At 36.5% G+C, this 24,858-nt stretch overlaps 2 protein-coding genes across 4 annotated transcripts; both read right to left on the minus strand.

The window, feature by feature from the left end:
* Positions 1–1,151: 1,151 nt before the first annotated feature.
* LOC129574909 (transcription factor Sox-14-like) lies at positions 1,152–5,591 on the minus strand. The gene is made up of 2 exons (XM_055457551.1): positions 4,821–5,591; positions 1,152–4,207 (listed from the first exon to the last, which is right to left on the minus strand). The coding sequence occupies exons 1-2, from the start codon at positions 5,027–5,029 to the stop codon at positions 3,658–3,660; spliced, it is 759 nt and encodes a 252-aa protein (XP_055313526.1). The 5' UTR covers positions 5,030–5,591; the 3' UTR covers positions 1,152–3,657.
* Positions 5,592–18,046: 12,455 nt separating this feature from the next.
* Positions 18,047–19,679, minus strand: LOC129574910 (perlucin-like protein). Of its 3 annotated transcripts, none has more exons than XM_055457553.1 (5): positions 19,566–19,679; positions 18,959–19,121; positions 18,760–18,854; positions 18,567–18,675; positions 18,047–18,399 (listed from the first exon to the last, which is right to left on the minus strand). In XM_055457553.1, the coding sequence occupies exons 2-5, from the start codon at positions 18,999–19,001 to the stop codon at positions 18,143–18,145; spliced, it is 504 nt and encodes a 167-aa protein (XP_055313528.1). In that variant the 5' UTR covers positions 19,002–19,121; positions 19,566–19,679; the 3' UTR covers positions 18,047–18,142. The 3 variants fall into 3 exon arrangements, with proteins under 3 accessions (XP_055313528.1, XP_055313530.1, XP_055313529.1); XM_055457555.1 differs by having other exon boundaries at positions 18,959–19,217; positions 19,306–19,674; XM_055457554.1 differs by having other exon boundaries at positions 18,959–19,217; positions 19,566–19,643.
* Positions 19,680–24,858: the final 5,179 nt, after the last annotated feature.

The following is a 24,858-nucleotide window of genomic DNA, read 5'->3' on the forward strand; positions in this document are numbered from 1 at the left end:
TTATTACGCGATGAAGGAGCGAGGCACAAGACATTGTCGGCACCCTTATGTTCAATAAATGCATCAATGCGCCTCCGTTTATGTGAGTGTGTGTGTGTGTGTGTGTGTGTGTGCGTCCCTCTATACTTGATGTATCAATCCGGTAATGCTGAACACAAACACGTGGTGTGAGAAATTGCATCCCTTCGTTGTTCATAGCCGAAAATAGCCCGCACACCACAATGCACACCCTCCTCTCAATGTAATGCAAATTGACGCAAATATTTTTCAATCGGTTGCTTGTGCTATCGTTTTTATTGTGTCGACAATTAGGTAAATCACTACTAATTCATGGGGTTGTTTATTTCACATACACACACGCGCGCGCGCAAGCACATGCACGCACTCGATATACTTCATTCGCTTGATTGACTGTGGCTGAATCGCTTCCCCAACCAATAATGTTCACGGTTAAAATGTGCTCAGTTGCCGACAATGATTGCAATTTGATGCGTTTTAAACCAGTGCAAATGCGATTTTATGCCGGATTTATCGAATTATTTTGTTTAACTTGTCATTTCTTTTAGTCGTCTTTCGAAAAAGAATTCGCAGTTTTGAAATGAAAACTTTTTTTCAATCGAACACTTGAAGTTTTCAATTGAGAATTTGGATTTTATTTCAATCGTTCCATGTTCTCGACGGATTTATTTTCTAAAAGAATTCTTTTGACTGTGTCCTTTCAATATCCGAATTTAGTGGTAGAATACACTTTACTGAATTTTTTTTTTCACACATCGTAGATTTGTGAAATAAAGTCCATACGTCGCCAAATAAATCCAATACAGAAGATAGAGAAAAAAAGACGTGTTGCATTCTGTGTGAATCTATTAAGAAAATGCCTTTAATTTTACCAATGCAAAAATGAGTTCATACACATATTTTTCACTGTGAAAAGTAAGCAAAACAAATTTCCTTTATCTCTTCTTACTTCACTTTCTCGATTAATTGCCATTGAATCATTGCCAAGAAGAAGCTATAGCTACATTTTTTTTCCTTTTATTAGCTGAAAAAAAAAAACACAAAACTCACAATAAACTGAACGAAAAAGAAAACAACCAGTCAAAGATTCCATTTTGTTTGTTTTCAAACGTTACTTTTTATTTAATTTACCTGAATTTATGATTTTAGTGTCACAATTGTGTTTCATTCGATAAAATTACATGGATTTCTGTCTGACTAATTCAAATGAATTGCTATTTGTCATTTTGTTGTTTTACTGGGACTAAACTTAAATGTTGCCTTCTAGAAATGTTTATTCGTTCATAGCAAAAAAGATGAAAATTTGTGGGTTTGTGTGTGTGTGTGTGTTTATGTGCTGTGTCTGTTATAAAATCATTTTAAAATTACGTATTTTTTTGTAAGTGAGCGACGACGACGATGACGGCGGCGGCAACGAACAAATATTTCGCCCGCGCATTCCACGTCAAACTAGTTCGCCTAACTTGTAATACACATTGGCTTACACTAATGATGAACCAAAACGTGCACATAATTTTACTTTTGTTTTCAGGTAGATAGATATTTTTGGGTCGTGGGAAATGAAACATTTTATGATTTGTTTGAAACATAATACTGGGGTATGTTCTATGTTATTTGGTGCCAAAAAAGGAGAGTAAAAATGTGTGGTCAACATTGTTGACTTACACAGGAAAATAAAGTTAGAAAAATCATTGAAAAAGTTTCACTTTTTACAAACACTCGAGAAAATCAATCTTGAATTGGCTGAAATTGTTTGCTCCTTTACAAGAAAAGGTATAAAGTGGTGTACAAAAGGTAAATGTAGAGAAAAAAAAAGATAAATCAGCGCCGGAATGTGATTCAATCAACGAATTTTGTTCATCAGTCAATCACTTCTAGTGGGAATACATCTGTATTTGAAACTTTTTTCGATATGAAATTAAAAATTTCGTTCGAATGCCAACACTAATTTTGTAAAATAATTCAATAAATCATCGAATAATCCAATAAAATATGAAATAATTTAATAAATTCTCAAATAAAACTGCAACAAAATTAAAATCAATTGAATAGACCGAAAAAGTTATGCTGCCAATTGAATGAAGTGTCCAAAAATAACATCAAATCGAATTGGATTCGTTTAAATCGAAATCATAAACTGAATTGAAACATCGGTGTAGAACAAAAATCGGTGCGTAAACTGTTGTGAATATGTTCCGGGATCCGATATGTTTATAAAATACATACGGAGAGTGAATGTGCATGGAATGACGGGATTCATCGAGAGTTCAAATGGACGGAACTAATTTTCAGCACATTTGAGTGGTGCTTTTGTTTTGCATGATGAATACCGGCGCCAAATATGATATGTGCCCCGATAACATAAACAATGGAAATTAGCCGTATGAGTTGTGTGCGGGTGTGAGATTGCAGCCTCACAATATATGTTGAATGGCTTTGCCAATTGAATTTCAACCGGAAAATTCCGAGCACACAGAGTATGAAATGTTTTTTGAAGTGTGTAACAATTCAACGGTCTCTAGTGATTACCCTCCGTGTTGGCTGCTTGATTACCAGCTGTGTGTGTGTGTGTGTGTGTGTGTGTGTTTTCAACCTGTTTTTCTCTACATAATTTACCACTAGAAATGAAATAATTCGCTTTTTTCGCCTCTTCAATTCACATTACGCAAAGATTTACATCCACAAAACGATTTTGCTTTCATTTATTCATATGATTTTTTGAGCTCAGTGCATATCTAACAACTTATATTAAACCCTAAATTGTGTGTGTACGATTAATTCTGTTGTTTTGTGTATGCATCTTTTTAAATTGGATTCAGAATTGTTTCCATTGTTTTTAAACATTAGTTTGCCTTTATGTTTGATTCATTGTGATATCCTATAAGTTATGTTTTTATGTCATTTCTTTTTGTTTTTATTTTCAATTGATATGAACGTTTTATCACAAATTATTTTCAACAACAATTTAAACCATAATTTGTCGCATTCAAGTCGCTTCGATACATTGATGGCGACCTGCCATTTCTTTCCTTTAGTCTTTCCTTTAGTCATTGTTATTTTCACTAAATTTTTTTTATTTTTTTTTTCTTATTTTACGGATTGTTCCACTTGAAGTAGAAGAATTCGAAAGTTTTGCCACACAACATTTCTCAGCCGATTTTCACGTTTTCATATCCAAAAATCTGCATCTCTCGATCATTCAATCGCTTTTTTTTGTCATTCCAAAACCATTTTTTTTCAAAACCATTTTTATCTAAAAACATGGCACAAATTGCACAGAAAAAGTGTTTCATTTACAATTTAAAAGAGAACCATTTGACACTCAATTGAAGCGAGAATGAAATCTGGCAGTGATACACGAGGGTGACTCAATAAGATGCATATTTTTCTTCACACGACCATATATCACTGACTGATCGATGTTGTTTTCTCTCTCTCTCTCTCTCTCTTTTCAAAACACTGTAAAAATGTTGTTGATCATTGCGAATGCATTTCGATTTGGTTCGCACCCACCGGATTGTTGTGTCTTCTCAGGCAATTAAGTGTCGATTTAAGTGTTGTGTGAAAATTTGTCTAGAATTCTATGGTATATTTGGAGACTTAGACGGTTGGTTCGGCGCTGAAGCGCAACGGAGTTGGTCATATAACGCTTGGAAGTGAATTTGTGGCGGTTACAGGTGATGGGCTTCGTTTGTTTGGCTTAACACAGTAACCAACGGGTGAAAGTGATGATTGACTGTCGTTGGGTATGATTGCAGCGGCGGCGACGGCTGCTGTTGCTGCCGATGGACATCCACTGAAATATCGCCACGGTGGATACAATGAACCGTACATTTGCTGTAGACGAGCCTGTAGATCGAGGGCAAGCGTTGTGTCCAACGGTGTGGCGGGCAATTGATAGTGGCTACTCAATGGGAAGGTCGATGTACGATGTGGTAGGCCAAGTGTTAGCTCAAGCGATGAGGTGAACGGATATTTTGGTGAAAGATGTTGCACTTGAGCCGTGGCTTGGTGCTGCGGATGCGTTTGCTGTTGATGCGGTTGCGATTCTTTGCCACCACCAGCCAAATGATGATGATGCGAATGCAGATGCTTCTGATGATTTGCTGGAATTTGCGTTTTTACTAAGGTTTTTGGCTTTCGACGCGGCCGATATTTATAATCCGGATGCTCTTTCATGTGAAGCGCTCTACAGAGATGAAAGAAGAAAGAAGGGAAGAAAAATTGCGAGAAATTCGAATAAATCATTTGCATGGCATTTTGATTTTAATAGGTTGATTTGAGGTATTTATTCGAGCATAAGGAAGAACTAGTTCAGCAAAAACGAAGGAAAATTTGTAAGAAAAACTCAACTGAACTAGAATAATACAGGTCTGAACACTGGAATTCTACCGACGGAATTCAATATCGATTCGTGCCTAACATCTAATCTTCGGTTTATTGTTTCAGTTCGATTTTGATTTCCATCAATTCAATATTTCGCACTAAATTCCATTTCTTTTTGCCGTTTTGTTGTTGCCTCGATTGCAACTTTTATGAGTTCATGAACTCGTTCAAAACATTAAGCCGTTTGTCCGTTGAATGAAATCAAGCATTAGTCAGAGTTGACACAGTTGATTTCATTTGTGATAAGACAATTATTAGCGGCATATAACGAACAATAAAATTCCCGTATGAAATAAAAAGTCGAATGGTGTGAACAAATCAAAAGAAATAAAAATCGAATGAAATTAAAGACAGAAAGAAAAAAGTACACACAAACACTGATGTGTTTCATTCGTCGAACAAATGTTTTTTTTTACCTCAATCGTTTTGCTTCATCGATGAATGGACGTTTTTGGCATTCAGTGAGTAGTTTCCATTCGGCACCGAGCCGCTTTGATATTTCGGAATTGTGCATTTTTGGATTGTCTTGGGCCATTTTCCGTCGTTGGCCGCGTGACCACACCATAAAGGCGTTCATTGGACGTTTTATGTGATCACTTTGATTTTTCATCAGTATTTGTGACATGGTTGCTGTTAATGTTTTCTTCGAAATTCCCAAAACTCAAACTGATATCCTTTTTGAATAAATCAAATGTTCCACTTGCAATACTTCAGTTCACTATTTTTTGTCTCGATTTTTCGGCACGTTTAGTCGAAAATTGCTTCGGCCGAGAAAAAAAAAATGTTGATCCACTCCACGAATAGCTTCAGTTACAGTGCATTTTGCACAAAATTGCACTAGTCACAGTTCATTCAAACCACTTCTTTTTGTACAAGATATTTGCTGGTTTTTTTTTCGCATCAATTGCCGTTCATCACTCAAAAAATGACTTTTCTAACAAAAACAACACAAATTGCAACTATTTTTTCTCTTTCTTTTTTGCAAGCGTGTCATTCGCGCCGTACGTGTTTGTATTTATAAGAGGAAGAGTTTGATTTGAAATGCGAACGAATCAAAACACCAAAACACATCCAGCGTGCAACGCACCAAACGCGTGTATCGACGAAAAAAAGCACACCCAAAACTGACGATTATTGGGAACACCAGATAGAGATGATGACAGACTAAACAAAAATCCCAAACAACTGTTCACGTCAACCGATACATTATAAATGCCATCGCCATCGTGACAATCGTCGAATGTGATATTGTGAATGGCGTGTGTTGACTCGGCACCGACAACGGCAACGACGGCAGCGACAGCTACGACGACGACGACAACGGCGATGATGATGTTGATGATGATGCCGCTTTTTTTCACTAAGGGAAAGTGAGGCAAACGCGCGCGAAATCTTCCATCGTTTCACTTCTATTTTCCACAGTGTGTTCCATTGTTATTGGTTTTGTTGTCGTTTCGTCGTAGGCACAAAAAGCGCATAAAATATACATCCACACGAACGATACACTTTCAATGCATTAGAACGAATTCAACACGTCCGTATCGCATCCGAAATGCGACCGGTGCAATGCATATGATGAACAGGGTGCATTGGATGGTTTCTATGATTTCGTTTTCAAAAATGTTAGAATTTTTCGACTTTTTGTGCTTTTTGTGGAGGATATGATTTTGTGACATTGTTCTTTGAATGAAAGTTTTACTCTTTTTTGTCCTTTCATGGGCCATTTTGGACAATGAGTTCAATTTTTGAACTATTGTTTTTTTTTTAAATTCAGGGCCTGAATTTCAGGCACAGCCCTGAATTCGGGCAATTTTTAATAGAAAAGAGAGTAGATGATGTCTTTGCTTCTTTCGATTGAATGTTTTTTTTTTTCATGTTTTCAGGTCCTATTCCCTTCAAATCCTTTCAAAGTCGGTGTTCTCATCAAGCTCAGATCAAAATCTGAGCATAAAACTAAAATACTCATTAAAAAAAATCCTATTTAAATTTCCAAAGTCCGCATTCGACGGTTATACGATGGGCCCGGTCGAATGAAGGACTTCTATCATGGTGAAATGATTTGGTGTATGATTCCGTTCGACTATCTATAAAATACAGTGATGTTGATATTTTGATAATTTGCACAACCACAGAACCGAGGCAAACACATCGAAAAGTCAAATCAATGTAGGACCGAAAATGTTCTCTCTCTCGCTTACTCGTTCATCCACACCGAATGAGCGTTGCATGCAAACACATACTGCAAACACACACATTGGAATTAATCGGATTGAATTGGCATCGAGCACACGCGCACACATGCTCAACACGGCCTCGTACACTTTATGACAATGGCATCGGTGAAATAGATAAAAAAAAAGAGAAGAGAGTGAATAGAAACGATGAAGAAGAACGGCAGAGGCCGTTTGGAAGAAGGCGATGACACAACACACAGGCAATGGAAAGAATCCTGTTGTTTTTTAGCCAGAAAAAATAATACTGATAATGTTTATCTATTGCCTATGCAAATAATGGAAGCGGAATGAATGGGCGAAAAGGTGAATGTGTGTTGCGTGGAGAACGAAACGAAGCGAGAGCAGGCGAGAGCAGTCGAGAGCGCATTGTGTTCTTTTGGTATTGTTGTTGTCGTGTGTTTGTTTGTGGATCGGCATTTTCACATTGGTGGGAAGTGATGATAGCGGTGGCGCATACACAAAAAAACTGAAAAGATTGCGCGTAAAAAAGCTGAGGCAGAGAGAAAGCGAGAGCACACACAAACAATACCCGGAACAAAAGACACCCAACGGCCCCAAACAAAAAGCGAACAACACACACGAACGAAGAGCGAGAAAATTCCTATAAACTCGCCGAGATTCTGCGGTGCTGCTGCTGTCGTTCGAGAGCAAGACGGAGAGAGATGACGATGATTTGGGTTGCGCATTTGCATTGTATTTCTCGCCCATATACAACTAGCTCATATAAATACCAGTTTTTCAGGAGTGAAAGAGCACAAAGAAAAACAAACCAATTTTTGGATGGGTACGTATTGTGTGCCATCATTGTTGTCATCACCATTGACGACGACGATGACAGCGGTGGCGGCGGCGGCGGACGGGTACAAAACGCCACGAAGCTACCGAAAATCAAATGAACACCAACACCAGCCACCATGGAATAGAGAAATCTCGAACATTTTGCGATATCAAACAATCGAGCGCGTGTCACACGTACTACAATCCCATTGTTTTCATCCTTCGGTTTTGCGGGCTGAGCTTCCTTTCGCTTCGCTCTCATTTGATACCACTTTCACGACACTTTTGCCACCCAAGGTTATTTGGATTCGTACATTCAATGCTCGGTGTTATATCAGCCCAAACATACGAACACATACACAATCCACTTCTTTTTCTTGTTGGCTTAAAACCCAAATTAATATCGCTTAACGATGAAATACGTGCACAGAATGGGCTTGTCTTTTCATTGACTGATTATTAGATTCATCTATTTATTTATCCCCCGACAATCGTATAGAAACCAATTTTTCGGCTAATCAAAATATTTGGACAGAACGAGTTACTTCCTTTTGGCAATTTTCCACAATAAATCCTCAACTCAACGGCATTTTTCGGTGGTAATTACAGTTTTCAGTGGTCTGAGACATCGATTATTGAAACTGCCTTTTTGTGGCTTCCGAATGAATTGTGCAATTTTGGCATATTTGCCAAATTTGTTCGATTTTTTGCATCATCATTCACTTCCATTGAGTTAAACGTCAATCGTTGGATGGTCCAAAATGTAAAATTTCAATTTTTCGACAAAATTTGAAACATTCTGTAGCCCATTTTGAACCCAGTAATTAGGTTTTGTTTCTCTCATTAGTTCAAATTGAAATTTTCAATTCGAAATTCATAACGAATAAGGCAAAAAGACGTGTTCCAACGGACTTTTGCCCATTTCAAACGGTAAAACAACGCAGAGTGAATCCATTTTTTTCGTTCCACTTCAAGTTTTGCACAAATAATAAAATGCCAGTGAACAATGAGCAAGAAAAACAATCGTAATTTTTAAGTCAATAATAAGGTTAAATGGTCAGATTCGTTGAAAATTCGTGTGACATTCCATTTCTCGTATAAACTGTTCGGAATTGTGATCCTTTTGCGAAGACAAAAACTGAGTTGTCGACGAAATTATGGGTAAAATAAACCGCGCCACTAACATACGAACCCACAAAAAGCGGAGATAAAATAACATTGGTTTAAGATAAAGGACCATAGCGTTTTATGTGTGTGATATTTGCTTCCTTTTCTGTTCTGGTCGTATAGCGAGCGGTGGTGATTTCTTCACCGAGTGCAAAAAAAAGATGTGGTGTTTTTTCAAATACAAAGATCCCACCCTCGTTTTGCGTTGAGATCGTTGTTGTGCTCGGGAAAAATCAACGCATTGAACAATCAACCACGAAAGCCGTAACAATAACACTCGCAACAATAAGGAAGATGACAATGGAAGGCGCGCGCGAGAGCGAGCTGCAACGGTTATATGTGGAATAGAATAGCGGGTCTCGGTGCGCGCCACCAATCGAAATGAGAAAACACATTTGCGCAGCAACAAAAAAAGCGACAACGACGATGACGACGACGACGACGGCGGCGGCCAAAGACAGCAAGTGTCTGTTTTCTTGGCGAATTACAAAATTTTCGCAGCTACAATCGAAAAAGACAATATCCACACACACACACACACACACACCATCATCCGTTGTCAATGAGAATCGGTGTCGACGTGTGTTTGATATACATGCAACGGTTCTCAGAATTCCCCCCAAACCGAAGAAAAAGCCTCTCATTTTCTGCCATCTACTCTCCATTCGTTCGTTTCTGGTGTGTCACGCGCGCCGTTCGTCGCTTTTTACCATTTCTCGTCTCTCGTTCACGCTATGCGTCGTCGTCGTCGTTGCTGTTGTTGTTGGTGGTTTTTTTTTTCTTCTCCCATTTGTTCGTGTTGTTTGTTATTGTCAGAAAATCATGCGCCAAATCCCACCAATCGTTAGTGAATGGAGGTGTGGTTTTTGTTTCGCTCTGCTCTCTGCTACTCGCTCACCAGCGCACGCTATTATATGACAATATATACACCGTTTGGATACGCGACCAACGCGTTTTGTATCTTTTCCATGAATCGTAACCGTTTTCTTCTTTTCGCTTGTCTTTCTTTTTGTCTTTTTCTCGCCGTGTGTTTCTTTTCATCTCGATGCTGTTCTTGTCTTGCTGCTCGTGCGCTTGATGCGCTTTTTTGCTTTTTCTGCTGGGTTTTTAGTTACTTTTCGTTATTTTTGTCTGTTTTTTTTTTCTTCCATTTTTTTCGCCTTTCGACTTTCGTTGTGTTAGCCTCTCTCGATCTCAATCTTTTGGCATCGTATTTCATGGTTCGATGCTCAGTCTCTCTGAAATCGTGTCTTCGTTCGTGTTGCAGAACCACAGTTCATGGATCAACCAAGAGAAGAAAAAAAAGTTCAACAGGTTGAAAAGCGATTAGCATTTTTGCCATATAGACCAACCTCCCCACCACCACACATTTTCGTTATCATTTCCCAATGCTCGAATGTATTGAAATGGAAAATTGTTCGCGCGTTAAGCACTTACACAAAACACATGTGTTTTGATTGGATTTTCTAAATGGAAATTAAGTTGCTTGTAAAATGGGGAAAAACGGTACGCGCCCGTTGAACGGTTGACATCGTTGTTTGGCTTAAGTACCAAGGCGATTGTGTGTTTTTTCTCTCTTCTTTTCTCGTTTGCTTGGCTGCGTTATCAAGAAGGAAGTGCTTGAATTTTGATGAAGAAGAGAGAGAGAGAGAGAGCGCGAGAAAAATGAGCTGCTTTTCGCCTCATTAGGCAGTCATTTCGATTACTCGTGTCACCGCATTCATTCACCCCCTTCGATTGTTCTGCCATTTTTCAATCCATTGATTGGCGTTTGTCGCCTGCTAAATAGTTCAAATGATCAAGGGGTTTGAAGTTCAAGAACTGGAAAAAAAAAGTCATTGAAACTGCATTGAACAAAAAATCGAACCAATTTCCAGGCAAAATGAGTCAATTTTTTTCAACTCTGGCAAATATTTCATTTTTTTTTTTCTGTTATCCGCACTTCCGATAGGGAAAAATGATGAAACATTTGAACACTTCCATTCATATTATTCATCGCACAAATGGAAGTTCAAGTGTTTCATTTTGCAATGACTTGGTCCCGAATCGGCCAATTTATGGGCACGAAAAAACTACAATCATTTCACGATGTGACTGTAGAGGAAAAATGACACACGAAGTGTTGAAAAAACGATGAAGAAAAGAGGAGTTGTTATCGGTGAATCTGTGTAAACAGAACCGAGGCAAGCAGCAAAAGGGAAACACTTCACATTTGTTTTGTTTTGTCTGTTATATTTTTCTTTGGCTGCTGCTTCTTCTTCCTTTTTATGGAAGGAAGGAAGAGAAAATGTACTTTTGTGACTGTGTGTGTGTGTGTGCGAGTGTGGCTGTAGCTGTGTGGCTGCTGTTAAATCGATGTGCACTGTGTAATGTGATACCAATGAATTAAATTCGATGTGCAAACGCGCGGCGTTGTTTGGCATTTAATGACTTCATCACTTTTCAATAACTCGAATCTATATCGAAACGAAAAAAATCACACTATTCATTTGTTGCCGCGCTGCGGTTGTTTGTATTATTATTCTCTTGTCAGTTTTTTTCTTCTTTCTTCTTCTCTCTCTCTTTCTCTCTGTTTCGATAAGAGCAAACGATCAAAAAGATAGAAATGTTTCTTTTATTTTCCTTATCAACGTCAAGCGAGCATAAAATATGCTGAGGGAGCGCGCAGTGCGCGCACACACATGACCGAAACCAAAAATATAAAGGGAAACATTGGGTATTGTGTGTACGAAGGAACGGGAGTAGAAAAAAAAACACACACACAAGAAGTGCGGTTTGGTAGTTGCCGGGGTCACATTGCAACCATAAAAGTGGTGTTATGTGCACAAGAGGATGAATTATTTGACTTTTTAATCTAAACGAACGCGCCTTAGTGTGTATGTGAAAAAGAGAGCAGTCAAAGAGTCACTCACAATCACACGAAAATAATAAAAACAACCAAATAGAATTATTTGTTATTCGCACGCTGTAACAAGGCAGGAAAGAAAAGAAGAGAAGAAAAAAACACACCAACGAACGAAACGAATGAAATGAACGAAATGAAAAAAAAAGAGACAAACAATTGTCATTTTATTGAATTGACGCATTGGATGAACAAACTCGCGCCCCGATACGACATAGAAGAATCAATTCGAATTGTAAAATGAATGGAAAAAAATGCCATTTTTATATTCGAATACAAACGATTATTGTTTGCTCTGATCTTACGATATTATTGTTATAAAAAAGAACTGAAATTGATATTGATAGACTTGGAAAATCGACAACGACGACGACGACGACGTCGACACTGATATCAAACGAATTGTGTGTATTGCATTGGGCTTTAATTCGGGTTCATTTGCTATCCGTTCTTTTCACACTTTAACACATTTTCTTAACTTCGACTTGGGATTGTAAATTGATTGTTTGCGCCTTTAGTGTGTGCGAGCTCTTTTTCTTCTTCTTCTTCTCTTCTGTTATATTTGGTAAACGCTCATCGATGATGATAAGTTTACACACGGCAATCAAATGAAAACACACCGAATAAAAAAGCATACACCACAAACGTCTCTCTTTAAAAAAAAAAAAAAAAGAATCGAACATGCCGATATATACTTACACTTTTTTTTATAATCATTCAAACCACTTTGATACAACAAACGACAACGATTTGAACATAAACCATTCTATTCGTGCGATACACTCTCTTTCTGTGGTTAATTTCTCGTTATTTCTTTATTTAATAGGAAATGCTTATCGAAATATTTACACAAGAATTTAATAAAATCGAAGAAGAATGAAAGAAAACAAAATTATTATTAAGCACCATCGAATTAGATATTGACGATTGATTACTGGCTTGTTTTTTTACAATGAAATTCGCTTTTGATTAAACCAAATCCACTTAGTTTTTCTAAAGAGAATACACGACTGCTTATGAACAGACAAGGTAATTCATTCGAATAGAGCAATTCCATTGATATAAATATGGGCATTTTTTCAATTGAAATTCAATTTGTTAACGTTTATTTCTAACTAAGGGCTCTTGAGTCCAAACAAATGTCCAACGGAAAACCACTATAAACTGAAGAGTATAAACAATATGATCGAGTCTTGTTGTTTTTCTATAGAAAGACTTTTTAAATCTTCCTTCATATATGAACGTGATCGAAAATGAACAAATTTGAATCGACGTAGCATTAGAAAATAACTTTTATTTTGGACAAAGAATGAAATTCAACTTCTTTTATTTGACATTTATCGGCAAAGCAAACGACATTTCACCAGCCAAGTTTCTCGAGTAGAAACAAACATTTTGCAGAGAAAAAGAAGCAATAAAAAAAATCACCACTTTAGTGACTACAGTAAGCTGCAACCTATGTTCTAGTCACATCAGATCATGTTTGTTATTAAAATAAACTGTTATCACTAATCGAACAGCACTACACAAATGTTAAATGGAATAGAATTTTTAGAAATTTTGATCAACTTTGTACAACATTTCAAAATTGCATTGGTATACTTAAAGCGTGTATTGATTAAACAGAGTTTCTTCTTGGATTAATGGATTAATGGATAGTACGGGGAGTTTGGAAAAACTCGTCGCTCAGGCTGTTATCAGTCTATTGCGAGACGCCCGTTTATTCCCGAGTTTCTTCTTAGTATGTTGAGAACTTATAATGGCCTTTCGCATAAAATATGATTGTTATCAAAGCAATCGACATCATGTCATTTATGGTTATCACGACGTAAAAGTGCTGAGCAGTGTTCATAGTTTTTGTCTGGCTAATTTGGTGCTCAGTTGTTGTATTGTAGGTGTACTATGGAACTATTGTGTATCACCAAAATTATTGTTGGATTCATCATTTTAGCCAAATTTTAATTATTTTTACTTAATTTTTATAGTTATAGATATCATATTCATTATTTTTAGTAGAATTATGTGTGTAGCTTTTATGAGTTGAACCAAAAAAGTTTCCCATCGCTTGCAATTGGATACAGTTGTAAGCTTCAATTTGAAACGATCAAGCCATGTAAAACCGTACACAGTGCGAACGTTACTTTGAAATCTAATTGATAGAAACCAAGTACATTATCTCCAATTCGTTCCAATAGGCAGCTAAAATCATTCGCAGGATTTGATTCTCTTTACAATACAATGAATAATTAATTCAAACAACAGATTCTCGCTAAGTTTAGGGCTTATTGGATGAGAAATATAGGTAAATGCGTACATTTTAATTCCTGACTAGGGGGTAAGAACACAAGCGCTTGAGACGAATCCGTACGAATATTTGTGAATTCGTGTGATTGTGTATACGAGACATTCGCAGCGCAGTGAGTGTACAACAACAATAACAAAGCCACGAACGCATGAATATAGGCGAATCTATGTGAATCTCACAACTTGTTCCTAGCCCCTAATTTCCTGACAGATTATGCCTTCAATTTAATGCTAAATGTATTGGAAACGAAAAATGTGAATCTAGAAAGCTATAATCTAGAAGACATATAGATCTTAGCAAAACAAAAACAAAAACCAAAAACCAAACTCCAACCTGTGCCTAGATTTTGACTGATCCAAATCTTTTTACACAAAAGCCGTTAACCTCCAAAAATATGAACAAAATCAAAACCGTATGCCGTGTGCAACAAATACCATTCCATACAAATATAAAAGCAGACAGTGTAAAATAAACACGTTTATCCTCATCGCATTCATGCTTTTCCCCGGACTGATGTAGCTCGGTGAGTCTCATTATTGTACATCAAAAGCGAATCGTATAAACGTAAAATGGCTTGCTTCCAGTGAATAATGGTCAGTGTTTATTGTAAACTCGACTGGACTCCGAACAATGAAGCTTATAAAATGTTTTGTTCTATGACTAAAATAGGGGGAATTCTTTTCAATTATCAAGCTCATCAAAAATTATGCCAAAAATGTATTCCATCTTTCAGTGGAAAATTTTCGATAATTTCCAAGAGAAAAACTACAAAATTACAAAACATAACAGTTAAGGGAGGCTGGTAGTCTCACATCCCGTTCATCAGTCAGTTTTAATTGAATCAAGAGATTTCAATTGAAATGAGTTTGAAGTAGTTTGAGCTTGTCGATTTTCGTTTGAAGCAACCCCAGAAAAAGCGAATGGTAAACAGGATACTTGAAGCCATGGATGATTAGCATAGAGACATTGAGTGAGAGAATGAGCGCATTAAATACACACAAAAGTCATCATTGAATAGATTCAATCATTCGTTTTATTCATGGCATTGTGCAAATTGTAGAATACATACAGGACTGAGAGGCTGGCATCATCATCGTCGCGAGAGACACACACATAGAGAGAAAGAAAGAGAGAGAGAGAGAGAGAGAGAGAGAGAGAGAGAGAGAGCACCGAATTATTTTAATGCCATTATATAGATTTTTGCACAAAAACAAACGAAACAATTTTCACACAGTGTTTTGTTCAGATAACGGCACCAATTGCCGTCGCATCACCATTTGAATAAGGAGTTATTGTTATAATAATAATGATACGATGTTAGGAGTAGGAGTGTGAGCGAGTGAGCAAGCAAGCCAATAAACGAATGAATGAATGAGCTCGCACAAACGCACACCCGAAATGGTGAAAAAGATTATTAATATCGTTATTATTATAACACAAAAACGATAATGCGAAATTATGTTTTTTTGCCCATACGCTAAGGTGACTGCGTCATCATCAAATCACATTAAAACATTGAAAATGTTTGACTCACACATTCGGCATTTGCCGCACACGACCCATACCGAAATGCACAGTTACAGTAGTGTGTCTGTTTGTCACCACCATCATATTATCCCATTTGAACACGGGTTGGTGCGCCCATACCACTCATCTCTCTCTCTCTCTCTCTCTCTCTCCCTTGCCGAAATGTTGACGATGATACTGCGTGGCTGCGATGCTCGCATCGTAATATATTAGAGCCGTAAGTAGTTTTTATTGCCTATTTTGTGGTTTCATGCTTGTGTTTTCAATAAAAGGAACTTATTCGGTGACAATACAAATATTCTAATTTGCCGCCAACAGTAGCACGCACGCCTACGCTCGCGCACCCAACACAAATTATGAACAGCGTGTATAGAGAGAATATCATCGCTTGATACCGACACAAACACACAAACACTATGTGTGTCGCTGAGTCTGGTGTCATTCCAACAGATATGAAGTTGAAAATTAGCTACAATGATTTAGAACCCACTGACGCTAGCGCAAAACTTGTGCTCTGTCTCTCTGTCTCTCATTGTCGAGCAGCAAATATAACATATAGCTCCAATTTCCGGAGCGCGCATAACATTTGCATTAAACGGAATTTATGACATAAGTCTCGGCATTGAGGTCACACGACAACATTTTAATGCGCCATTTACTCCCTCTCTCCAATACACTCATACATTCACAACTGTTTGGTGATATTACATTTAAATCTTTTTACACTGGCCATATTTTTCATATTTTCCAGTCGGTTTGCATTCATTGCAACCATTAAATTTCCAAACCACCCACAACGATATAAAACACTCAACTGAACAATGGACGCTTTTGATTCGGATATTGGATTTTATACCGCTGTAATAAAAAAAAAATACTTACCATGCACATTTTTTGGATGAGGAAGAAAAGACGATCCAAAATTTGAAAGATTTTAATTAGCGTTTTGCTCATGCAAACAAATCGGCCAGAACAGGCCAGAAGGAAAATCAAAACAACGAATTGGCTTTTATTGGGTGAGTACATTATAGAGTTTTATTTGCCATCCATCATTCTTATCACGCATCACAACATCAACACAATCTGTTAATATCAGCCACCAGATCAAAGATTCTATCAAAGAATGTTTGAATTACCTTAGCTTGTGGTGGAACAACAAAAATTTCAAATAGAAAATTGTTACATATTTTCAATTGGACTTACTCATACGCTTTAATATGAATATTCACCGCTTTGCAGAGATTTTTCTTAATTTTTAGGTCTCGTTTTTTGTATTTGAAGGGATTCTTCTCGTCCTAATTTAATTCTACGTCTTTTTCGATGGATTCAATGATGAAATCAAAGTGATCACAAACAGCGCAGACATAAAAGCAGCAACCAACAAAGTACGATGTAATCGTGCTCATTATCAACTTATATGTAAATGCAATGTGACAGTTGATAAATAGCAACAGATACCATCTCCAAATACTTTTCGTATTAAACGGTACACTGATAAAGAATGGTAAAACCCAAGCGGATGTATCGTAATTTCCAGTCGCAATGTCATACGTACACTTAATAATGGGAATTTGAACTATCCCACAGCAGAAATTGGTGCAATACATTGCTTTTGTGAAACTTTGTCAATTTTGTTCGGTGCTGCAGTACATACGGTAGACTTCAGGATCGTCTTCAGCAAATTGGAAGGAAATGTTATAATTTTTATTTTCGGATAATATTTAATTATTCTGTAAATTTTGTTAAAGTGAAACGAATGATGCTGGTGATTTTAATGATTTCTAAAGAAATAAACGGGAACCCATATGTTTCACCATCATCAGTTATTTCTTGTAATTTCAAATGCAACATTTTAACTGTCTTCAATTTAAGTCCGATGCTTAAGCATGCCAAAGCTTCACTAGCGATTAAACAAGGTTGAGAAACAATATCCAATTGTGGCCAATGGTTATAGACGTACACGGCACTTGCAAGAACGGTTAAAATCGCCTCTGTGCAGATAAAGTAGTAAGTGACAGGCGAATTGAAAAATTCATTGGTCGGTTTGGTCATACGGTATAAATAAAGACCCATTCGAGCTGAGACACAATTCTTCTTATTAACAACTTTTTTTGTTTCGTCTTGAAGCTTTTCAAACATTCGATCCTAACTTTTTAAGTGGAGCTGTTGGTATTTTTTTTTATCTTTTATTCTAGTCGAAGTTTTTTTTCCCGTCTGCTTTTGTTTTTGATGTTTTACCCATTGTTGAGGAACAATTCATTGACAAGATTGTAAAGAAGAACGTGATAAATGAAGTAATTATTGAAAGTCTTAGCAATCATTATTATGATTCATCCAAGCAATAAATTCGTAAAAAACCTAAAACTTAATACTCTCCCTTTTGTTTAATTCACACTTGTCATTGTTGTGAGACAGACTATCGCTACGTTTTTACGCTTATCTCAAGATAACCTCAACCTTACCTCGAATTCGATTGACAGAATAAAATGAACAAAACCAAATAATGCTTTTTTTGTTTTCTGATTGCATTTTTTTTACAATTTTCTTAATATTTTTCAATTAATTTAGTTCTGCATTGAAATTGGTTTCAGTCAATTGTATGCCAGTTGATATTATGCAGAAAAAAACCATGTATCTATTTCAAAAACTACCAAACAATCTGAAAATGATGAAAATTCACATGCGTTAGGGACGATGCTCAATTTTTCAATTACTGTCATGAAGTCGTGATTTGATTTGCAACGAATCGAACTTTATTATTTATATTTTGATCAATTTTGTTCCATTATATTTTCAAATAGCATCGAATATATATGCGTACATTGATTAAAGACACGTTGAAGTCAAATATTCGGATGACTTTTCACATATAACATGATTGTCATCGGTGCATGGGAAATCGTGCCATCTGAAATTGTCCATGTGATAGAGAAGGACACAATGTTCATCTTCTTTATCTGGCTGTTGACCTCCCATGTAGTATCCCCAGTTATTGAACACCATATTGTTTCCATTACCCAACCAATACCAACGTGTGTGACCGAAATTAGTAGCCGACGTCCAAAAATCATAGTTTCCATAGCCTGATTTATAGATTCATATTTATTAGTTTTAGTAAACTTACTGCGATATCTTTCGTAAACTTTTCAATTAATTTAATTTAAATGGATAAAACCAGAAAAAAGTGCGGTAGCAATTGAATGCAAAATGTTTTCTGGTACCAAAAACGAAATGTCTGAAAAGTATTTACCTGAGTCGTTGACCATTTTCACGATTTTCTCGTTTTCTTCCTCCGAATATATGTTCACCAAACGCATTCCAATGGAGTTACAATATGCAATAGCCCTGAACCAATTAGTCTGGAATAAATACGGTTTGTAATCGTGATGACTAGATTTGCAAGCGTAATCAATTACTATAACTTATTAGATGTTCAAAATTACTTTAACAAATGGATCGATATGATAAGTTTTTACTATAGCTATATGATGATGCATTTCTTCAGTATGATTTCCCGAAGGGCAGCCAAAAATGGAAACTACAACAATTTTTCCAATCAAAATATTTAAATATTTTGTTGATGGAATTTCTTGAATAATAAAAACAATAGAATATGACCAGGTTTTTATGTCTTCAACGTACCAATTTCCAGCAAGGCAATTATTAAGACCAATTGTAACTTCATTTTCCTTCAATGCGTAATTTTTAGAAGGAATTTATTATGAATTAAATTTTTCAATTGTTAACAAATTGTCGTTTTCAAATTCAACTGAATTATTTGCATAGTTAGAACAGTGGACGCTGACTGAAACAACCATGTCGTGTTTGAGTTTATATAGGAGAATTCGAATGCATCGAGATTACACATCAAATAGCCGCACAGTGTTTCTAGCACTCGGAACTGAAATCAATGTGAAATCAATATTATTATCGTTTTAGGCGAACTTTGAATTCGTCGAAGTTGTGTGTTACTCGGAAATTACACTTGCTTTTAATCAACTGAAATCCTTTCCGATTCGTGCATTAAAAATGTTCTGTTTAATTTCGAAGTAACACAATTTCGAGGACAATTTGTGCGGCTACAACTACAGTCATATTGATTTCACATTAATTTTAGTTCCGATTGTTGAGAACACTGCGCGGATTTCATTATTCGGTTAAAAGTAAAATTGATGATCTATTTAAATTCTTAGAAAACCATATTATTCGAAAAAATAATTTCTGCGAATTTTCGAATTAAGTTTCATACGCCCAACAATTCGGCAATCCACTTTTCGCTGTATGGTGGATAAAAAAAAGAAATGGCCCATGGGAGGATCGAACTCACGACCTTCGCGTTATTAGCACGTCTAACCAACTGAGCTTATGACAAAAACGAACGTTTTCGCAACGAATTAAACGACTTGCTTAATGAATTAAGTATTTTCATATCATACGACATGGTCTTGGATTGAGCATGAAAAGTAAACAAAATGATGGATTTATTTGGATTCCAACACAAAATCAGATTGTATTTGTTTGATTGAATATTTTGAAATTATTTGTTTTTTTTTAAGTAATTCATCAAATGTATTTTCGTTAAAATTTTCATTTTTTGATGATCAATGACAAATTGGAACATTCAAGTCGATTTCACAACAATTATCTTTATTTCATTCAGTATTGATGACATTTGAACTATGGACAGTGTTCAATGAACACAGTTGATACAGTCAATTTGAACAATATCAATCAATTTCCGGTGGAGCAGTTTAATATGAAACATTGCGTTTCATCAACAAATGAACGACTGTAATGGGGCATTTTTTGATATAATTCCCTCAAAACTGGAATGAAAAACAAATGAGAGAGAAAAGAGAATGTATCTAAAATAGAAAAAATATCTGTGAATGACTGTATTGTCAGTCTATTTTTTCGCTTTAGTCACATGAACCGTCGCCATGAGCTTTCGATGGAGACACCCGTAATAAGTTTCTAAACGAATTTCACAAGTTTCATGTTCCAATTTTTGAAAAAAAGTTGAAACGAAGCCTGTTTACCAGAAACTGACCAAATTATTGGTTGTCTTTAATTAGTTTAACACTACTTTCGATGGTAAGAGTCACTAAAAGTGTGGAGGAGTTAATAAATCATCGTTGAATGTGAATCTATTAATTTTGGCCTAAATATCACGCAACAATGTCACCGCCGTAAATGTGAATATCGATGAATTTTATGATAAAAATCTGATTTCAGTTTGACCATCACCTTGGGAGACAGTGCATAAAACAGTTGGAATCCGATAATAATTAACACCTAAAAAAGCGTGTGGCGCCATATCGAAAAAATTCGGCTGAAATCAGTAAATTAATAGCGTCATTTAAGCGGCTAATGAGTGTTAGTCATGTTGATGCGTAGGCTGGCTTATCAGCGGGCTTATTAATATTGTCGCCTAATCAAAAAAAAAACTGTTGAATCAAAATCAAAACGAATCATTTCATTTAGTGGAATGAATCGAAATTGCGCATTTTGTTAGCGAAACAAAATCTGTTCAAAATGGATTTAATCGAAACCACCTTGCGAAATGTTCATATATCATCAATTCAGACATCCGGTGAACACGCTTTAGAACGAAGTCAACAAAACGAATGATGAAACTGTGCGCACGATGTGATATTTTTGGTATTTGGCGTTGATATACCTTCGAAGTTCAAATGATTACTACGATTCGTTCGACCACGAAAACAACAACGACTTGGTGCTCTCTAAACATATACATTTGCCCGTGCAGTGACACATTCACCGTAATTGTTGTTCGTCTTTAGTAAACCGACGCCCGAAAAAAACACAACGTTTTCGATGCACAGAAGAGTTTTTTTTTCGTGTGTGCGTGTGTGTTTTCGGTTATGTATTCAAGAATTGACACACAGATATTTAATTTGATTATTTTTCCGCTTCGTGACTATCAAAAGCCATTCCAGTCAAAGGAGTTCCGAGTGATGAGGCATTTATCAAACAGACCAAATGAAAAAATAACACAACAAAGTGACGAAGAACAGACAATAATCTTCTTTTTTTTCTTCTTTCAATTTGGAAGTCGGAATAAAAACACGGCTTTTCGGTGTATATTTTGGCATAAGTGACGCCTTTACCATTTTAAGCTATCGCCTTCGACAATCCATGGTGAATCGCCAACAAGATACGTGCTCTTCATACGTATGTTGAATGGTTGTGTGTGTGTGTGTGTGTGTGTGCGTCTTGCGGTTGGCTAAAATTACAGCGCTAATGATTCAGTACGAATGATCACCATTTGACTGATTATAGTCACTGAAGAAATTCACAAATTATACCTTCATAATTTCTTCTAATAAGTGCACATTCAAACGTACGAACCCACACACCAACAAAAAAGAGACAGAAACACTCACAACTAAATTCGACGAAATACATAATTTAAAGAAATGTATGAAATCAGCGTTACAGCCCAAGTCCTCGTGTAATTGACGAACATTTTCTTCGATGAAAAAAACAACACACACACGAAAGACTCGGGAATAAGGCGATGAATACAGAAGACGTATAAATGAAATTAACGAAATAAAAACCGAACAATTTACTCAATGATTAAATTTTCAACAATTTACGTTTTTCGTGAACAATTGAATGCGACACAACATCGAAGCAGTGCATGCGTATCGCCATCATTACTGTCTTTGGATACAGGCAAAATACACTTGTTTCAGAATGAGCGTATTTCTTTACAAAAGGGATAGGGAGTGAAGGAGTTGATCACCTTCATGATCCTTTGAAGCAGACTTCGAAGCAACTGATTTGAGTTGCTTTGATATTCAAAAGGGCTTATATTTTGGCCATTTCGGTCATCCATGGCAAAAATTCTATCGAAAAATTGCTCTCTTCAAGTTGAAGTCTTCAAGATCATTCAGTTTAAGCCACTTGAACGTATTAAATGCGCGAAATCCGAATAAAAATGTGAAACGTGTACAAAAATATCAAATTTGGGAGAAAATGCGAATTTTCAACAGAACTCTCTTTATTGAATATCTTGGTTGATAAAATCATGAAAATGTATGAAAAAACAAGCATTTACTAGTATATTTCCCAAGAATTGTCCATTAAAATGCCCTTGTCGATTAAAACTCTGCCTAAAATTCAAGCTATAGGCAGATTCTAAGCCCATTCTGCCTTGCTGTCGAATTCCAATTCTGATGAAATTATACCCAAAAACTGATTTCTTCGACCAGAAAGTGCTCCAACGCTTAGTTTTTTTTTAAATGAAAGATTTCATTTTCTTATTGAATCCGAATGTCAAGATAAATTATATAAGAAAATTAGCTTCGGCAATATGATTTGGAAAGCGTCAAATTATGGAAATTCATATAATGAAATTACACAGTGTAAGAAGAAGAAAAAAACGAAACTCTTTGTTGGTGTGTTGAAGCAAAAGTCGTAAATCATTTACCCTAATTTGACATACGCAACGCACATCATAGACTCACACACATCGTGAAACTTTAATTTGTTTCTCTCACTTTCGTCATTTTTCTGGCAAGCTAACTCCGATTAACTAATAAAATCATTAAATAGAATGAAAAAAAAAATAGCGAAGCATCTCGAAGAGATCTAAATAAGCCGTTCGTTTTTCTGCTTACGATTTTCCATCGTGTTATTTTGTGATGTGTGCTCAAGTGCAGAAAGTATGAAATCGGTCGCAATGAATTTCCATGGATGGCAGCAGATCGTTGTCGAAATTGAGTGACACAGCCAACGATCGTTCCAATGTGGTTGCGTTGATTTATATATATTTTTTTTTCTCGGTGAAATGAAATCGAAATGCTTTCTATTTAATTACTTTTTTCAATATTTCGTAATAGAACTGCATGGATGACAACGAAAGAAACAGACGCAATGCTTTCACAGATATCAATCTAAATGATTGCGTGTGATTACTTTGAATTTCACTTTTTATTTCGTCAATTTGACGCATGGAATAATATTCCATTGGATTATGTATGACACGTTTGTTGAATCCTATTGCTTGATCGATTTGCGGCGAAAAAAAGTTTAAAAAAGTCTTTAAAATATAATTTCTCGCTTAAGATTGGTCGATTGCCAGTTTTTCATGTCGAATTCCCTGTAATATGAACTTGATCAGTGACGAGATCCGTTGAAATGATTTCCGGCAAGCGATGCATCGATAATGGGCTCCTTGGAAATAAAAACCGTGGTTTTGCGCACCCTCTCAACATGTTCCGCATCAATACATTCGAAAGAAATGTATACGAGCCTCTATCTGCGCCTATGATCTTCACATTTCACTCCGGTTTCAAATACAGTGGACGAAGTTTTCAGTGAAGTTCAGAGAGAAAGAGACGCGAGTAAGAACGAAAAAAACGGCCGTCGTTGAACTTGGACGAAGCGCGTCGGTTACGCATTCTGTTAACGTTAAATTAATTGCAAAATAATCAACTGATTCAACAACAATAGACATTCTGCTCATTACCGAATTCAATTCCCGGGGAAAAGTGTTCGACAACGTTTCACGCATTAAATAGCACACATACACACGTGAAAATCGCTCGTACTTGTTTTTTTTTTGTCTGGATCCCTTCTAATTTGACAAACTAATTTTCGAGAGTGCGACTCAAGAATCGGAATGATGAGCGAGCGAACGAACGAGTGCGCGCGCAAACAACAAAACGTGCGCCACACTTCGATGCCTTTTGATGGGTCTTCAACCGCTTTGGGCTGCTTTTTTTTCATCTCTGAGCAGAAAATTACTTAAATTTTGCTGTTACCATTCACGATTGGACGAACACATCAGTCAGCAACCGAAGAAGAAGATGACGATGACGACAACAACAACAACAAGAAAAACGACTCGGCTGTTGCTCGAGCTTGTTCTAACAATCAAACAAACAAAATGCCCATTGGCGTGCGATATGAGCCTTAATATACTTTTTTCTCTCTCTTTCTCGGGCAAAACACAATTTCCTCTGGTATTCATCATTTTTATTTATTTTCTCTGACCAGTGTGACTGGCCGACCGCGACATCGACAATCTAAGTTACACATTAAACCAACGCGTTTTGTTCCGAGTTAAATGACTGGTGACAAACCGCATTTTCACACCAGATTCATTTCTAACTTCCATACACTCAACAGTGATTTTTAGCAAGACATCTTAACTTAAGGCTTTACGGCATCGAGTTATGAATTGAAGATAGTTCTAGAAATGGTTTCATACAAAGAACCGTGTCCCGTTTTGTATGGAACTTGGGCCATTTTGTATAGAGATGTGACGTATACTATCTTAAAGGGCACAGTAGGTAGATCAATTATATATAGGTACCCAACCCCTAAATCGAAGGGAAAGGGGTTAAAAAGGGGGTTATATGGATAACCTCCAAAATGAAGGCATCACTTTCGAGGGCCATGGCTCCCTAACTAAGGGAGGTAGGGCAACACTCCTTGGGTCAAAATTGAAGTACTCGAGATCAAGCACTGTATTTCAAATAGAAATATGGTGCAATAGTTAATTCTAT

Source organism: Sitodiplosis mosellana, unplaced genomic scaffold (assembly GCF_009176505.1).
Source record: "Sitodiplosis mosellana isolate CC-2019 unplaced genomic scaffold, AAFC_SMos_1.0 Smas_scaffold_6165, whole genome shotgun sequence".
NCBI classification, from domain to species: domain Eukaryota; kingdom Metazoa; phylum Arthropoda; class Insecta; order Diptera; family Cecidomyiidae; genus Sitodiplosis; species Sitodiplosis mosellana.

Bases quoted from the DNA above. Each gene is read 5' to 3' on its own strand.
- LOC129574909 (XM_055457551.1), bottom strand. From the start codon at position 5,029: ATGTCACAAATACTGATGAAAAATCAAAGTGATCACATAAAACGTCCA. The intron at 4,208-4,820 runs GTAAAAAAAAAC...TCATCTCTGTAG, and splicing joins GATGAAGCAAAACGATTGAG to AGCGCTTCACATGAAAGAGC.
- LOC129574910 (XM_055457553.1), bottom strand. From the start codon at position 19,001: ATGAAGTTACAATTGGTCTTAATAATTGCCTTGCTGGAAATTG. The intron at 18,855-18,958 runs GTACGTTGAAGA...AAATTGTTGTAG, and splicing joins AATTGCCTTGCTGGAAATTG to TTTCCATTTTTGGCTGCCCT. The intron at 18,676-18,759 runs GTAATTTTGAAC...TATTTATTCCAG, and splicing joins ATATCGATCCATTTGTTAAA to ACTAATTGGTTCAGGGCTAT.